The sequence below is a fragment of the Lepidochelys olivacea genome (assembly GCF_965140295.1).
Source record: "Lepidochelys olivacea isolate rLepOli2 genome assembly, chromosome: 2".
Lineage (NCBI taxonomy): Eukaryota > Metazoa > Chordata > Testudines > Cheloniidae > Lepidochelys > Lepidochelys olivacea.
In genome coordinates, this window is record NC_140412.1 from 198,424,884 (window position 1) to 198,443,300 (window position 18,417).

The 18,417-nt window shown below is 43.7% G+C and overlaps 1 protein-coding gene across 3 annotated transcripts in view; it reads left to right on the forward strand.

Moving 5' to 3' along the window:
- The first annotated feature begins 258 nt into the window (after positions 1–258).
- Positions 259–18,417, forward strand: part of SLC4A7 (solute carrier family 4 member 7) — a 160,151-nt gene continuing 141,992 nt past the window's right edge. The window contains exon 1 of one of the 3 annotated variants that reach the window (XM_084619519.1): positions 259–431. In XM_084619519.1, the coding sequence (XP_084475645.1) occupies positions 384–431 (48 nt within the window). In that variant the 5' untranslated portion in view covers positions 259–383. The remainder of the gene's footprint in view (positions 432–18,417) is intronic. The other 2 variants (XM_084619516.1, XM_084619518.1) reach the window with 2 other exon arrangements.

The following is an 18,417-nucleotide window of genomic DNA, read 5'->3' on the forward strand; positions in this document are numbered from 1 at the left end:
GGGGAGAAGGGGCCCTGACCTGGGAGCTGAGCTCTCTCCTCAGGAGAGGTCGGTAGGTCCCCGCCTGCCCGTGGCCTGGGTCGTCGTCGTCTTCTCCTCCTCCTCCTCCTGTTGCTTTGGGACAGGGGGGCGGAGCTGCCTTCTCGCTCCGATTAGCTGGAGACGCTGCCAATCGGATTGGCGGGGCGGGGCTCTGCTGGAGCAGCGAGGCGGGGGGGGGGGGGGAGCGAGCGTGTGGCGGAGGATTAATGTAGCCTCGTCCTGGGCTCGGCAGCGGCGCTTCCTTCGTCTGGCTCGGTCGCCCACAGCGAGCCCCTTTCCGCGCGCTCCTCTCTGCCGGCGGGCGGGTGGGCGCGCGTGCGGGCGGGCGCCGCCGGGGCGCCATGGAGGAGGAGCGGGCGGGCGAGCAGATGAGACCGCTACTCACCACGGTAACGCCACGCGCCGAGCCCTGCCCGCTTTGTGTGAGCAGAGCAGCCGGCCCGGCTGGGGAGGGGGCGCGGGCCCGGCCCTTTGTCAGCAACGGCCGGCCGGCCGGGGAAGATGTTGTTGCCCCCCCCCACCCCCGCAGCCGCCGGGCAGGAACACGGAAGCGGCGCCGCCGGGTACCCGCGTGCCTGAGGCTGCAGAATCGCTTCCCTCTTCCCCTCCCCCCCTTGCCGGTAACGGCCGTGGGGTGAGGGCTCCTCGCGCACAAGTGCCAACCCCCCCCCGCGCCCCGGGGCTGCGCGTTCGCGCGGTGCCCTCCTGGCCTCAGCCCGCCCCGGCTCCGCGGCCGGCGCAACTGGTGCGCGTGTGCGCGCTGGGGGGCTCTCGGCTGGCAGCCGATGCCCCCCTCCCGTAGCTCTGCCTGCGCCGTGTGTGGCAGGCTGCTCCCTCCCCTGTGCTCCCCGCTGGCTTTGGTGCGGACGGCGGCGTGGGACGGGGGAGGCTGGTTCCTTTGTTCCAGCCTTGTCTCTGTAATACCCGCTTCAGGCCCCTGCAGCCCATGCTCTTGTATAAGAGAGAGGGTAAGGAACAGGCTCAGTAGTTCCCATCCTTCACTTTGGTGAAACCATGGCTGGGCTAATGTACCCGTTGGGCGGGCAAGGGGTGATCCGCTCTTCCCTTTTCTTAAGGCGGCTGCTGCCCCTCTGCCGGGGGGCGAGAAGGGAAGTGTGCACACATGGTAGCTAAAGATTTTTATTTTTCCTCTTGTTCTCATGTTGCACAGCCTTATACTCCGGTCAGGTGGATATGATTCCCAATCAGGTGTGTCTCGCCAATATCTGTGAGGGAAGGATTAAACTACATTGATTTGGTTCATTTCCTTTCATGCTTGGTGGTGAAGGGAGGCAGACATGTGTTCCCTTACTTCCTGTGCTACTGAAAAATACATGTGGCTCCATAGTTGTAATTTCCTCTCTCTTTACCCCTCCCTCCCTTTTAGATGACTCAAATTCAGGGTTTTATTAATAAGCCTCTCTGTCCTTATTCTGATGTCCCTTTTTAATGCCTTCTCTAAGTAGGTGCTGCATAGTAATATATTCTTAGTATCAAAAGAGGAGGGATGTGTGGTTTCCAACCTATGTAGTATTCTGATTGCCAAAAGAAACTTGGACATCTTTATTTTGTTTTACTCAAGACTGTTCAGGTATTTTTCCTTACTCCTTAAGAACTAACTTTAGTCATTAACGTGTTAGAATCAGTGATGTGCTAATTTGCTGTTGATATACCTACCTGTTTCTCATGGTATTACAACAGTGTCAATAACTTGATATGGTTCAGAGGTCTATGAATGTTGTATTTTCTCTGGATCCTGTCATTTGTGTTGCAGGTCCGCTTCGGTTTAAGAAATTGGTTTAATATCTCCCCCGTAAGAGTTCAGCATAAAAAAAGTGCATCACTTTTCTATGGCCTCGTCTTCTTCAATTAAGAAAAAAGATGTTCTTAACTCCTGTTAGCTAATATGTAGTGATTAACATGAGGCTCATATCAGTCACTACATATTAGCTAACAGGAGTTAACACAACTTTTTCTTAGGATATGTCTACACTACAAGTTCTACAGTGGCACAGGTTAGTGCTAAACCATATGGATTGAGAAGCTTTGTAGGTTGCAAATGTATTGGGCTACAATACTGGAGACAGAAAACCAGGAGGGGGGCTTGTGAACGTGACCTGGAGAGGAAGCAGAAAGACAGCGCTTCCTGGGCACAGAGCTTGCTAGTAGTAGACTTGAGGATTTCTCAGTAAGGAGACTGCCTGGTGTTTTCTTTTTTCTTCTTCTTCTGTGAGATGGAGTAAAGAAGGGATTCCAGACATATGGGGCTGTGGGGAGAGAAGAGTATGCAGAGGATGTTTGTGTAAATTAAGCAGAGTGAAAAGGGGTGGGATTATGTGAAAGAGACCAGCAAAAAGGTAGGCAGAAGCTAAATTATACATGTCCTTAAAGGCAAGAACAAGTAGCCGTGGTGAAGTAAGTGACAAGTAAGCAGGTGAGCATCGATGATGTGCTGATGCACAGGCAATCTTAATGGCTCTTGGACCAGGTGTACGCTAGAAACTTTTGCTGGTACAGGTTGGTTAGGGATATGTCTCTTCTTGAGATAATTCTGTACCAGCAAAAGTCATAGTATAGACTTAATAATGCTAGTATAAAAGTGCTTTAGCTGGTATAGCTTATTTTGGTCAGTGAAATGGTGTAAGCTATACCAGCAAAAGCACTTTTTTTTTTTTCCCAGTATCAGCTGTGGCCATGTCTAAACTACAGTAGTACAGCTACAGTGGTGTAGCTGTGCCACTGTAGCGTGGTAGTGTAGACACTTCCTGCCTCATGGAGGGTTTTTTTCTATTGATATATAGTACATCCTCCTGTCTGGGGGGGTAGCTAGGTTTAATGGAAGAATTCTTCTGTCAGCCTAGCTGCATCTACAGTGGGGGGTTAAGTTAACCTAACTATTGCACAGGGTGCAAAAGTATAAAGTTATAGAAAAGTATGTCATAGCATGGAAAAGGTTGAGAATTACTAGTATAATTCATTTTCCTGTTGAGAGGCTTTCCACTTATTTCCTCTGTGTGATGGCAGAAAATGGGGAGTCTTGTCTGAATTGTCACAGCTGGCTTCCCAAAGAAAGTTATGTGGGCTGTCAGGTAGGCATCCTTCTGATATACTGTTCTCCTGCAGGGAATCTTAACTAGCAGATTTCCTGTCTCTTTAAGGAACTGTAGGCTATATAAAAGTTCAGATCACAAAGGTTTATTATAAGGTGGACACCCTTCCTCTTTTGCTACTGGCAAATGTACTGCTGAAGAATGTTCTCTTGGAGAGGTTTCAGAGTAGCAGCCATGTTAGTCTGTATCTGCAAAAAGAAAAGGAGTACTTGTGGCACCTTAGAGACTAACAAATTTATTTGAGCATAAGCTTTCATGAGCTATAGCTCACTTCATCGGATGCATGCAGTGGAAAGGGATGCCTTTCCTTCAGCATTCTAATATGCTTAGATTCCACCCGCGTGAATGCTGAGTGAGACTCAGGTGGAAAACTGAATAAGAGTTCTAGAAATCTGTGCAGAATTTTCTTTCTTTACAGGTTGGAATATCTACTGTTATTGGAGAATCTGTTAGTGAGATAGGAGGTGAAGTCTGTTTATGTTCGAGGCCAGAGTGGCAGGGAGTATCTACAAAGAGAATTTGTGGAAGGGAGGAAAATACCTGTCTTGCATTCTTGCCCCTTTATTTTAGTGTATCTGCCTTCTAAAGGAGCGGTCTCTATTGCACCATAAGGTGCCTGAGAGGAATACTTCTCTGAGTGCAAGAATTACCCTACTGGGTCTGATCAATATCCTGGTTTTGGTATACATGCTGTCTGATGTACTCTTGTATACTGGAAGAGCAAATCCCTCCTTTCTGAGGACAGTTTTAGATTCTCTGGGTAGTAAAAACAAATATCACTCAACTCAGATATACATGTGCATTTTCTCATTTTTTTTTTTTGGCAGCAGTTACTAGTAAGCGTTCCTTTGGTGGCTGGACCAACTTGAGGCCAAAGTTAATCTGTATGGTTTCCTAGCATTTGAGGGCTGAGACCATGTTCATCTTGCTGATTTAAACTAACAACTCTTCTTCATACCCATTCACTGCCTCATTTTATGTGTTGGGGTGGCTTATATTTCTATATCAATAACTTTTGATCATGGCCCATAGCTGGGCAGCCGCTAGCAGTCCAAGTGGGATCCTCACAAGAGTTTCATGTGCCTTGATGTTATGTCAAAATCTGGGGAAAATGAACTCTGTAACATTCTGCTTAAAGGTGCTTGCAGTTATTTAGGTGATGTCTTAATCACATCTCCTAGGACTCAGCAGTGTGGCTTCATTATGGGGGCTACTTGAGTTTGAATATCTTCTGCATTAGTTAGGGGGTGACCTTCTGGTCTTTTAAGTCTCTAAGAATGTAGGAGGCATAGAGTCCAGTGGCTTTGTTTCCTCTCCCACTCCCTGTAAACTATTGAATTTATTTTTGTGTTTGCTGAATCTGTTCCCTTCCCGTACGCTGCTGTGGAAGATGTTGGGTTTAAAAGTGTTCTTGTTGGGGCACAGAGAGAGTGAGTTTGAGGATTCTCTGGCTGGTTTACTTGATTTAAAAGACTGCAGTAACATGCCTCACCTGATTTTATTGGAGTATGTGCCTGCAGCTTTTCTGTAGTGGCTGCATGGGTGGTTACTACTCTTTTTGAATAATAGCTTTGGAGGTGACATGGGGGGCAGGGTGGGTGAGTCCTTTTTCAGTGTTGGATCCTGTTGCTAGAATAACTCCAAATTTTTGAAAGCTATGTTTATGTTGGACACAGGCTCATAGATTATTTCACTGACACCTCTAATATGGACTGATATTTTTCAAGACTTCCTTTTCTTTTTCATCAAAAATATGTAAATAAAAATAAAAAACTAAATCACTAGGATTACAAGTCTTGAAGCCTGTGACAAAGATTTTAAGGGCTTGGGAGGGTACAATATTCATACAATAACAGTGAAAACTGGGTAGTTGACCAATATAACTATACATGTGACAAAAATGCTACCTAGAAATGACATAACTATTTAATATCATTGTCTGTCTGAACTAATCAAATATACTTTCTTTGGTTGTTCTTCCTTCCTCAATCATCTTCATCAGTCTCTATTCTAGAAAGTAACTTCTATTGGTATGTCTAACTGCATATCTTGATTGTTCTTGGAAAGTGATTCTGATACTAGGTTTATTGGGATATATGAGCTCAGACTCAAGCTTTCAGCCGGATTATCTCATTTTGAAACCGTTCTGGCAACCTTGTATCACCGGTTTTGATACATAATGTTGATTTATAGTATTTAGTTACTGAAACAGTTACCTTTTAAAATAATTTATGGCTTTTGGGGGTGGGGGGTTAGTTTCCTTTTTTGGGATTTAGTTTTGGCAATTTGAGTTCTAGGCAGATGTCAAAGAATTGGGGGTTTTGGATGGCCTTCCCTTTTGTATATACTGTAGTGCAGTGGTTCTCAACTGGGGGTCTGTGGCCGCCCAGGGCTCTGCAAGCCCTTTCAGGGGGGCCGCGGGACACTGTGGCTGAAACCCAGAGCCTGAGCTCCGGCACCCCATTGCCGCAGGGCTGAAATACTGAGCCCCAGTGTCGCCTCGCTGTGGGGCTGAAACCCCAAGCACTGGTTTTCCCCCCCACCCTTCCACTGAAGTGCCAAAGTGGGGCAATTCTGGGGGCAGCTCCACACACTCCCAGCCCCCGAGCAGGGTGGATTTGATTTAAATCACTTGTCAGGAAGACTCAATTTAATCATGGATTTCTACATAAAAGCGCATTCTTGTTGGTTGTTATAACCTTAATACATATTCTGCACAATTCAGGGATAGATGTAGGTTTCATTTTTAGAAGGTACACACTACACATTTTTAAAGTGATTTATTCTGAAAACTTTTCAGATTATTTTTAAAGCTCTATCAGACAATGAATGATTGTTTATTTCATTTAGCAAAGGTAATTGAAGCAGTTCACCTTCCAGTGACTTCATAAATCTATCTCCAATTCAACAGGTTAATCTTTAATATTTGGAGGATTTTCTTGCCATGCTGTATTAGGAGGAGAACATCACCAAACGGACATTTAAATGGTTTTATTTAACTAAAACAACAACGTTATGTATTCTGGATTTTTTTCTTCCACAGCAAACATATATTTAAATGAAGCATATGAATTTTTGAGTTTAGTTAAACATTCAAGTTTTTTAAAACTTTTTTATTTTAAAATCAGATTTGTTTTTGTTAAAATTGTTTTTAACTACACTAGTTAAAATATTTAAAGAACAAAAATTAAATAGACTGTCAGCCAGGTCAACATGAGAAACTTAAAATATTGGCTTCTGCAGCTAACTCAGTCATCTTCACCTTCATTTTCCTGTTTGTTCATAATCTGGAAAAGAAAAACAAGCTTTCCTGCTTTTTCAGGTCCCGAACAATTTCTCAATTTGGAATGAATTAGTCCAAAGGAAGAAATTATTTCTACACTGGTGAAGAAGCTACTGCTGTGTAGTGAGATTATCACTTCAACAGTCTCTGAATCCAAGCGATTAAGTGACTTCCACCAGTTCACTGGTGTGACTTTCTTTAAATCATCGTCAGCAAACATATATTTCTTGAATGGTTCACCCATAGCTCTGAAGTTTGTTATAGTTGGCATTCTGGGGGGATGATTATTGGATGTCCATGTCAAAGCCAGCCCCTCTTCTTCAACAGTTAAGCTTTGACCCTGGTACCGAGTATTAAGAATATTTGCAAGAAAATGAGCTGGAAATTGTTTGTCCCATTCATTTTTGTAATGCTTGTAATTTAACTCTGTCATTGCGTATTTCTCTTTTTAAGATCTCACTCAGTTCCTTCCAAATTTCAATAGCGTCAGCAATAAAACAGCTATTACCCTGCATTTCATAGAATATCAGGGTTGGAAGGGACCTCAGGAGATCATCTAGTCCAACCCCCTGCTCAAAGCAGGACCAATCCCCAATTAAATCATCCCAGGCAGGGCTTTGTCAAGCCTGACCTTAAAAACTTCTAGGGAAGGAGATTCTACCACCTCCCTAGGTAACGCATTCCAGTGTTTCACCACCCTCCTAGTGAAAAAGTTTTTCCTAATATCCAACCTAAACCTCCCCCACTGCAACTTGAGACCATTACTCCTTGTCCTGTCGTCTTCTACCACTGAGAATAGTCTAGAACCATCCTCTCTGGAACCCCCTTTCAGGTAGTTGAAAGCAGCTATCAAATCCCCCCTCATTCTTCTCTTCTGCAGACTAAACAATCCCAATTCCCTCAGCCTCTCCTCATAAGTCATGTGTTCCAGACCCCTAATCATTTTTGTTGCCCTTCGCTGGACTCTCTCCAATTTATCCACATCCTTCATGTAGTGTGGGGCCCAAAACTGGACACAGTACTCCAGATGAGGCCTCACCAATGTCGAATAGAGGGGAACGATCACGTCCCTCGATCTGCTCGCTATGCCCCTACTTCTACATCCCAAAATGCCATTGGCCTTCTTGGCAACAAGGGCACACTGCTGACTCATATCCAGCTTCTCGTCCACTGTCACCCCTAGGTTCTTTTCTGCAGAACTGCTGCCTAGCCATTCGGTCCCTAGTCTGTAGCTGTGCATTGGGTTCTTCCGTCCTAAGTGCAGGACCCTGCACTTATCCTTATTGAACCTCATCAGATTTCTTTTGGCCCAATCCTCCAATTTGTCTAGGTCCCTCTGTATCCTATCCCTGCCCTGCAGCATATCTACCACTCCTCCCAGTTTAGTATCATCCGCAAGTATCATTTAGTATCATTTTGTTCAAGGCTACAGAAATAGGCTTCAGGGTACGCAGCATGTGTTCAACATTTCTCTTAAGCTCAATGTGGATAACTTTGGCTGTGACAGTGCCATCTATTTTGTTCACAAACTGTCACCAGATTAGGCCAGTTCTTGATATAGTGCTCAAAAGAGTCCACTACTGAGTTCCATTGCACGTCTTGTCGGGGAGTTACCTTGGTTCCTCCCACTTTTTTCAGAGCAGCTGCTGCAAAGTGGTTATTACAGAAGTATTTTGCAATTTCAACAACATTAGCCTTTATTTCTGGACCACTGAAGTCTTTGGCTAGGAGGTACATCAAATGAGCACTGCAACTGTATGTTAGCTTGGGACTCTTTTTTCCACCGTATTCTAAATTTCTTCTCATCTTGGGTACATTTGCAGCATTGTCTGTGACCAGGCTGCGTACTAGACATTTGAATATTTTTCACAGTTTGTTATAGCTTTTACTGCTGCTACTTGTAAGTATTCTGTTGTGTGTGCATTTCCCGATGTATCAATTGGCTGTGTAAGGAAGACATTCCCTTCATCTGTTTTCACACAAGCACATACAACAGGATCATTGTGGACATTGCACCCATCAAGACTCAAGTTAACAATTTTACCCTCTAGACCCTTTGCACACTGCTCAATTTCTCTTTCATACACTTTATCCAGCAATTTGCCTGCAATATCTGCTGTGTTGGGTGGACTGTATCCTGGTCTTAACATGGTTCAGTCATTAATGAAGTGTGGGTTCTCAATCATACGGAAAGGAGAGTTTGTTGTATAAACAAACGACAATTTTTTCATCAATTACCTCTTTGTGTAATCTGCTGGTTCTTATCACAAATTTATCTATGGTTGTTTCTGGATGATGGAGATTTTTCTTTCTTTTTGCTCCATGTGATCTACTCTGGCTATATGACATACATGATGTGAGTGAAACACTATCATTGGCAGATAACTGAAACTGTAGAAAATGATGGTGATCTTGAAGGTGGAGAGTCTTCAGAATCCTGTATGTTGAGGATGGATTCTCCTAAACAAAATAAGTCAATGCAGTTATTTAATTATTATTACCATACTGTTCATTTTAGTATTACTCATTGCGTTCATTGACACTCGGTACTACTTTAAAGGTGAAATTGTAAAAGGAAGATCTGCCTATTTCACCTATTTTATTTTTTTATCACAACTGCATCTGAGCCAAATATATAAATTTTTTTTTTTTTTGTTTTGCTCAAATGTGAAAATTCAAGAATAGTCCAGACGGAAGATAGGCAGTGTCCTTAAGAAAGAAGTATGAAATAAAAAAGTTTACCAACCTGAAGATGCTGCATGTTCAGACACGTTCCTTTCATCATCTTCAACACAGCTTCCTCCTGAGATGAAACACTTCTCATGATGTTGTTTCATTTGGGCAACCAGGCCTTGCATTTCTTTGTTGCACTGTTTTTGCATTTTGCACGCATGCACAAGTAGAGGAACTTCATTAAAATATTCCCAAACTGGGCCTCTCTTATGGCCTGCTGCCATTATAGGTTTCCCTTGTTATGAGAGAATGGTATGGTATATCTCAAATCAATGAAGGCTACACTCAAAGACCTCAAGACTTCTGGAATACGCTACTCAAATAGTTTCACTTTTGTTTCTACTGCCTGTCCTTCCCTTCTCACATGTATGTCCAGACTTCTTCTCCTTGTCTAGATCTATTCCACGCCCAACAATCTTTTATTCACTGAACTTTTTGAAACTTTGTTCTTTTAGAGAGTGTAAGGGATTGACTCTGTACACAAATTTGCAGAGGGACAATAGGGTTGGGGTCTGTCATCTCACCTCTATTTATTTATTTATTAATTTAATTAAAAACACTTTTGCTGTTAACAAGAACATTATCTCTGGAGACACAAATCCACAGTTTGAGAATTGCAAAACTAAGCATCTCTGATGGTTTCTTCTAATCTGAGCACTGAGTCCCATTGGGTAGATAGAAAAATTATCCTAAATAATATATACAGAAGCCCCTGGAACCCATAAGATTGGGTTCCTAGTCCATGAACTATTGGAACTCATTCACAAAACTTTTCTTAAACTTTACATGAATATATTGTCTCATACTATAGAATTAGAATTTATAATCCCTTATCTTTGAGCTATAATGTATTTTTAGATAGCTTTTTTCCTCAAAAAGCATTTTATCAAAAAAAATCAATTTTAAATAAAAGCTTTTTTTAAAAATTTTATTTTAAAATAATTGATTTTTAGCCACCCAGGGTGAGGTATCTCTCCCCTATGCAGCCCTGAGCACCTGTGCGGTGCTTAACAGGTGGATGTGCAGATTAGAGGGAACTCAGCTTGTTTTTGCTGATTTTTATCTTGCTTGGTTTAAATTGGGTTGTGATAATAGCAACTCAAATGAGAGGCCTCTGGATCAAAAATTATTCCATGCTACCTCTTGAGAAACATGTCAATACTTTCAAATTCCCCCTAATTAACATTTCCGTAATATTTGTGCTTGTCCACTTTATGGAAGAATAAGGATTCTTTGGTCTCTTCTGGACTTGATTTACTGTAATTTACTTCTGTAGAATTTGTCCCAAACTATCTCAGGGACTAACTACAATGTCTTGGCTTATTACTTGATAATTTTTATTAGTTAGGTGTTCTTAAACATATAGTTTCATTTTCTCTCTAAAAGGTATTGCATGACATAAGTCTTGATTAACTCGAACTATATGTCTACACTGCAGCTGGGAGTGTGTCTCCCAGCCTGAGTAGCACATGAATGCTGGCGAGCTTGAGGTAGCATGCTAAGCAAAGCAGTGTGAATGTTGCTGCTCTGGCGGAGATTTGGGCTAGCCACCTAGGCTCAAGGCCACCCAGCCTCCCAGACTTGAGCTTGGGTGGCTAGCCCGAGTCTCTGCCAGAGCTGCAATGTCCACTCAGCTATTTTTATACTGCTAGCTTGAGCCCATCTATCATGAATCTGTCTACCCAGGCTGGGAGGTTTAACTCTGTATTAACTAAGGGGTTTGGGGGTGTGTGTGTGTGGTGGTGTCCCCCCCCCCCCCGATTTAATTGTTACCAAGTACTAGCTTGGTTTCAACATAGTTGTCTGTCTGTGTTGTTGTAACATACTATGAGTTACTATGCAAAATAAATGACTGGTACAGCCTAGATATATAGGGTTTTTTTTTTAATGTTAGGGTTTGTTTTTAATAGGTCTTTCAAAAATACAGCGATATGTAAGTATACTATTGTATAGTTATGCAAGTTTGGAAATAATTCTTAATCTGCTTCTTCAAAATAAGCTAGGACTCAAGCTAATGTTTTGAGATAGCAATATGAGCTCAACTGTTAAAAACAGCTTGATCCATATGAGGCTCCTAGTAATCTGTTGGTTTATAAAAGCACTACAAACAGGCAAAGTTGCTGATCCACGTGGCTTGGTAGGGTGAACATCTGAATCACATAACTGGTGCTTAACTTGGAGCTTTGGAGTGCATAGGACCTTTAATAACTGAGTTTGCAAACTGCCAATGTGCTGACCCACCTCTTGCTTTGAGTTACTGTCCATCCAGGGATTTAGATGGAAAAGTGAGAATATCGTTTGTTCATAAGTGAACATTTCACTATTTTTTGCTACTCAGTTACTTTATTACTGTGGTATATTTTAAACTTAACTTTACACCTCTCTATATTACTTCTGCCTAATTTGGCAGAATCTAGAAAGTCTGGGGTTTCTCTACCTAAAGACTAAGGAAAATCTTAAAACTTTTCTTAAATGCGAATTCAGTGCTTACAAAAATTGTCAAATTCTTAGCGTATGTCTAAACTACAGGTGCTACTGTGGCAGAGCTTCAGTGTTGCAGTTAGGCTCTTGATACAGGGATGGAAGGTGTGTGTTTTTTTTCTTTTTTTTTCCCCCCCAAATTGTAGTAAATCCATTGCCTTGAGATGTGATCGCTAAATCTACAGGAGGATTATTTCATTGACCTAGCTGTGTCTACTGTGGGGGTTAGATTGACCTAAGTATGAATTTTTTTTCATAGCCCTGAATGACGTAGCTATTTTGGCCTAAGTTTTAGATGTAGACTCCAGCTTCTGGGATGGAGTTCTGTATTAATTTACAGAAGAGATGAGGAGCAGTAGCAGTGAAAGATTCTCAGATCTACTCTGCCAATCTGTACAGCTGATTTACTTTGCTCTCTATGCCTGTTCAGTACTTTGCGTCATTTTAAGATGGCATGTAAGAGAATGCATTACCTTTCTTGAAGCTTCTGAGTTATCCTGTTTGGCTTCATTTCATTGCTGATTGCTTTTGTAGTGTTAAAAATCTTCCTACAAAAACAACCATATAAAGTTATTGCAGTTAATATTGTACTTGTGCTGTCATTACAGTTGTAGCATCATTATTGCTGAGGTTTAAAAAAATCTTCAGTGCAGATGCAACATTACACAACTTATCAAATGTCTCTCATATACTTGTGAGAGTGTAATGGAAGCATTATGAACAAGAGTAAATATTCAGATTTAAGTCAGTAATTATGGAATTTATAATCTCTATACAGATGTCTCAAATTATTGTGTAAATATGCAATCATATCTGATCCGATAGATGGAGCCGTTTTGGTACTTTTGTCAACGCACACTTGTGTAATGGATTTTTAAAAAAATCAGTTTTCTTTTTAGTTCAACTTTTTTTCTTTGGTGGCATACTCCATCACTACTTAGTCTCTTCCATAGGTAAGGAGAAGATGAAATGTCCTATAAGCTCCATAGCAGTGTAGATATACTTAGGGTTATACTGTGGGAAAACTGTGTCAAACAAGCAAGCTAACTGCCCAAAAGAGCTTTCATATTATGAGCACCTACTGGTTTATGCTACAGAAATGTTAGGATTCAAATATGCTGCTGCTACTGTTAATTAGTATATTAACTTGGGATTCTTTCTAGAACTGCAGTCTCTTCTATGAAGAATAAAGTAGAACCTCAGAACTGACCAGTCAACCACACACCCCATTTGGAACCGGAAGTACACAATCAGGCAGCAGCAGAGGGCCCCCCGGCCTTCCCCCCAAAACAAAAACAAGAAAAGCAAATATAGTACTGTGTTAAACGTAAACTGCTAAAAAAAGGGAAAGCAGCTTTTGTCTTCTGCATAGTAAAGTTTCAAAGCTGAATTAAATCAATGATCAGTTGTAAACTTTTGAAAGAACAACCATAATGATTTGTTCAGAGTTATAAACAACCTCCACTCCCAAGGTGTTTGTAACTCTGAGATTCTATTATACTCCTAACTGTGATTTCGTAAGTGTTCAGGCACCCCCCATCTTTCCATATTTTGCACTTGAGCATAATTTTTTCCCATTAGGAGGACAGAATTCTGCTCTATTTGGAGCCTACCAGTGTCTAATATAGTGGCTTCCAAGATTTTCTTTTAGGATGTTGTAGTCTTATTTCCATCCTTTGAATGACCATCTTCATTTGGGAGATTGCTTATACTAGAACACTTAGATTTGTTTACATGTATAGGTATAAAATGTGTGCTTTTTAAAACCAACAAAGACACAAGATTACAGTATTTCTAAGGAATTGACCTGAAATCACACAAACAAGGTAATTCAGAATGAAGTGTTAGACTGGACTTTTTTAATTCAAATCATTCTATATATTTTTAGAAAGTTATGGTGTTTGTCTGAATTGAAAGCCAGCTCTACATGGATTTAAAATTCCATTCCACAGTGGGTATGGCTACACTGCAGTTGAAGGTGTAATTTCCAGCTTAGGTAGAGATATATGCGCTACACCAACATTCCACACAAAGATGGACTACAAGCCATCAGGAACAGTATCCCCTATACTGTCATGGCAAACCTGGTGGCTGGACTTTGTCCTCACCCACAACTATTTCACATTTGGGGACAATGTATACCTTCAAGTTGGAGGCACTGCTATGAGTACCCGCATGGTCCCACAGTATGCCAACATTTTTATGGCTGACTTAGAACAACGCTTCCTCAGCTCTCGTCCCCTAATGCCCCTACTCTACTTGCGCTACATTGATGACATCTTCATCATCTGGACCCATGGAAAAGAAGCCCTTGAGGAATTCCATCATGATTTCAACAATTTCCATCCCACCATCAACCTCAGCCTGGTCCAGTCCACACAAGAGATCCACTTCCTGGACACTACAATGCCAATAAATGATGGTCACGTAAACACCACCCTATACCGGAAACCTACTGACCGTTATACTTACCTACATGCCTCCAGCTTTCATCCAGACCACACCACATGGCCCATTGTCTACAGCCAAGCTCTACGATACAACCGCATTTGCTCCAACCCCTCAGACAGAGACAAACACCTACAAGATCTCTGTCAAGCATTCTTACAACTACAGTACCCACCTGCTGAAGTGAAGAAACAGATTGATAGAGCCAGAAGAGTCCTTAGAAGTCCCCTACTGCAGGACAGGCCCAACAGAGAAAGTAAAAGAATGGCACTAGTTGTCACCTTCAGCCCCCAAATAAAACCTCTCCAGTGCATCATCAAAGATCTACAACCTATTCTGAAGGATGATCCCTCACTCTCACATATCTTGAGAGACAGGCCAGTCCTCGCTTACAGACAGCTCCCCAACCTGAAGCAAATACTCACCAGCAACCACACAACAGAACCACTAACCCAGGAACGTATCCTTGCAACAAAATCCATTCATAGAATCATAGAATATCAGGGTTGGAAGGGACCTCAGGAGGTCATCTAGTCCAACCCCCTGCTCAAAGCAGGACCAATCCGCAATTAAATCATCCATTGCTAACTCTGTCCACATACCTATTCAAGGGACACCATCATAGGACCTAATCACATCAGCCACACTATCAGAGGCTCGTTCAGCTGCACGTCTGCCAATGATATAAACCATCACGTGCCTGCAATGCCCCTCTGCCATGTTCATTGGCCAAACCGGACAGTCTCTACGCAAAAGAATAAATGGACACAAATCAGAAGTCAAGTATTATAATATTCAAAAACCAGTTGGTGAACACTTCAGCCTCCCTGGACACTCAATTACACACCTAAAAGTGGCAATTCTTCAACCAAAAAAAACTTCAAAAACCGACTCCAACGAGAAACTGCAGAACTGGAATTAATCTGCAAACTAGACACCATTAAATTAGGCTTGAATAAAGACTGGGAGTGGATGAGTCATTACACTAACTAAAAACTATTTCCCCATGCTAATTTTCCCCCTACTGTTACTTGCACCTTCTTGTCAACAGTTTGAAATGGAACATCCTGATTATCACTACAAAAGTGTGTGGGGTTTTTTTGTGTGTTTTTCCTTTTTCTCCTGCTGATAACCTGTCTTAATCATTTGGTCTCGTTAAGAGTTGGTATGGCAACCCCCATTTTTTCATGGTGTGTGTGTGTGTGTGTATGTATCTTCCTACTGTATTTTCCAATGTATGCATCTGATGACGTGGGCTTTAGCCCACGAAAGCTTATGCACAAATCAATTTGTTAGTCTCTAAGGTGCCACAAGTACTCCTTGTTCTTTCTGCTGATACAGACTAATATGGCTAGCACTCTGAAACATACCTCCCTCAGAGAGTGACCGAGAGGGACCACAACACGCCCCTGGTGGACCGAACCAGGAGAGCCATGTCTGCCCCACTGGAAGTGGAAGGGACAGGAAGGGGAAGTACAAAAGGCGGGCCCTGCAGCTCAGTGGTGATAGAGCCACCACAGGAGACAAGCACATCCTGCCTATTGTTGGAGTCTGCAGAGGAGCTGCCGGGACGGCCGACTAAGATGCTGAAGAGTTGCTGGGACTGCCACCTGAGGACTAGATGGATCTCCGTGGGCTGCCGGCTGACCGAGATGCTGAGGAGCTGCTGGTGCTGCTGCCTGCAGACTGGCTAGAGCTCCCCGAGATGACAGACGTAGATACACCCGAGGGGGATATTAAGAAGAAGCCCAGGGAAAACAGACAACAGTCTGTTTGGGATACAAGGTCAGCGTGTTGTGGGTAGATCCCCACTGACCCAATTGTGGACCACTCTGCCACTGTTAGTGCCCTGGGCTGGGATGCGGTGGAGTTGGATGGGTCCACATCCCACCTGCCTCCCCACCCCTGAGGTGGTAATACTCTCCCTCCTTAGGCCAGGAGGCCTTGTGCTCATCAGGCAACCCTTACCTGAGCCTCTAAGCTTTATGGTGCTCACCCCTTATGGGGCTCCTAGACTGAGCTGCTCAGCTTGGAGTGCAGGTCGGAGCTTACCCATTGCTTTGCTGCTCCGCCCTGTTTGGGCCTAGGGCTCATAGACTGCTGTACTGTTCTGCCTGGCTGGAGGACCAGAGCACGAGAGAAAGCTCATTCCCCCGTTTGAGCTCCTTTATAGGTACGTGACAACAAGGAGGCGTGGCCTCCCTCAGAGACTGACAAAGAGGGATGGCCACGCAACCTACAGTACGAAAAAGAGCAGTGTTGCTCTGGTGGCTCAGACTAGCTGCCTGTGTACGAACTTAGGATCTCAGACAGGATTGTAATTGGGTGCCTAGCCTGAGTTGCCATGTGTGCCACTGTGGCTATACTGCCATTTTGAGCATGCTAGTTTGATCAAAGGTAACGTGTGCACATCTGCCTGAACTGGCATGCGGACAGTGGCTGCTCCAAAACTGCTGATCATGCACTGCATCTCACCAATTCTGTAATAGCTTCAGCTGGTATGCAATGGTAGGTTGGGATGGAGTGGGTTAAAGCACTTTTTCCAAGTCTCATTTTTGCAGTCAGATTTTCTAGTATAAAGTTCCTTCAAAACTGTTAGACTGTTTGTCTAGAATGTGAAATTTGGTTGTATTTTACCTGGAAATCAAGCTAACTAACGCAATTGTAAATGTTAATGCAGGCACTCAAAACTTTGCTCTTTGAGGATTGTTCATGTGGATTCCACTTTTGGTGGGAATGTGTCCCAGGCGCATGAAATCAGATTCTTGTGTCCATTGAGGCTGTGCCTGCACCCTCGAGGTCCTATGAGGGCGCAAAGGGTGCAGTGATCCTAGCTGTACCTCAGTTGTTTCTTACCATCTGGTGGCAGTGGGACAGAACCGTTGCTGATGTCTGCCTGCTTCTGTACAACTCTGCAGTTCATGTTAGTGACAAGTTAATTTTTAGGTTACCATTTGGTTTTATAAGAGAATATTTTTACTAATTGCTGCAATGGGCCTCAAAGACAACCGAGAAATCCACACTTATTCCAACTCATAGCAGAGAGTTCATGGTAGCTCTATTAGATTCCAGGTCAGCGATTGCTTATCTTCCACAAGAAAGATTCCAAACTATAGTGGATTTCACCATCCAGCTTTAAACTCACCCAGAGATATAAAGAGCATGCTTCAGACGCCTGTGACATATGTTCTCATGCACTGTTGATTCAGTTTGTCAGATTTTGCTTATCCTTATTGCAAGGGTGGTTGAAGTCAGTGTCTGCAAACACTGTTTGGTCATGGTCCTGCAAAAAGTCCTCTCATCATTAAACTGGTGGAAAACCTACCACTTGATGGGTACCCTTCTCTGTAGCTTTACTAGCAACCTCTGGTGACAGATGCCTCCACTAAGGGATATTGTGTGCATGTGTCATCTAGTTCACCCTCAGACACAGGGCTAATGGTCACCTCAAGAAATTCATGGGCACATAAATATCTTGAAACTGGGAGCCATCCATTTGGCATGCAAAAGGATTCCTGCCTCTACTCCAGGGCTCCATAATCCAAATTTTGATGGGCACCCTCCCAGTTATGTATTATGACAAGCCAGGTCATCCCAGGTCTGTCAGGAAGCCATTTGGCTCTGGGCTTAGTGTATTTGTCACTGGAGCACACAGCTGGCTCTGCATCTTTTGAGCTTTCAGAGCTTGCTAGCAGATAATCTCAGATAACCATGAGTGGTAGATCAAGGATGCAGTATTGCAGAGTATCTTATGCAAGTGGGGATATCCATCCACTCTATTTCCCACAGCCTAGAACAGAGATGGGCAAACTACAGCCCGCAGGCCACATCCAGCCCATGGGACCGTCCTTCCTGGCCCCTGAGCTCCTGGCCAGGGAGGCTGGTCCCCGGCCCCTCCCCCGCAGTCTCAGCGTGACGCAGCGCCAGCGCTCTGGTTCGCTGCTCCTGCCGGGCAGTGTGGGTGGTGTGGCTGGCTCTGGCATGGTAAGGGGGCGGGGCGTACTGGGAGGGCAGACAGGGAGCAGGTGGTTGGATGGGGCGGAGGTTCGGGGAAGGGGGCAGTCAGGGAACAGGGGGGTCGAGGGGGAGCGTGGATAGGGCATGGGAGTCCCAGGGGGCCTGTCAGGGGGTGGGAGTGTGGATAGGGGTCGGGGCAGTTGGGACAGGGAGAAGGGGGGGAGGGGGTTGAAGAAGGGGCAGGTTCCGGGGTGGGCAGTTAAGGGACAAGGAGCGGATGGGTTGGGAGTTCTGGGGGGGCAGTTGAGGGTTGGATGGGGAACGGGGGTGGGGGTGGATAGGCGTGGGAGTCCCAGGGGGCCA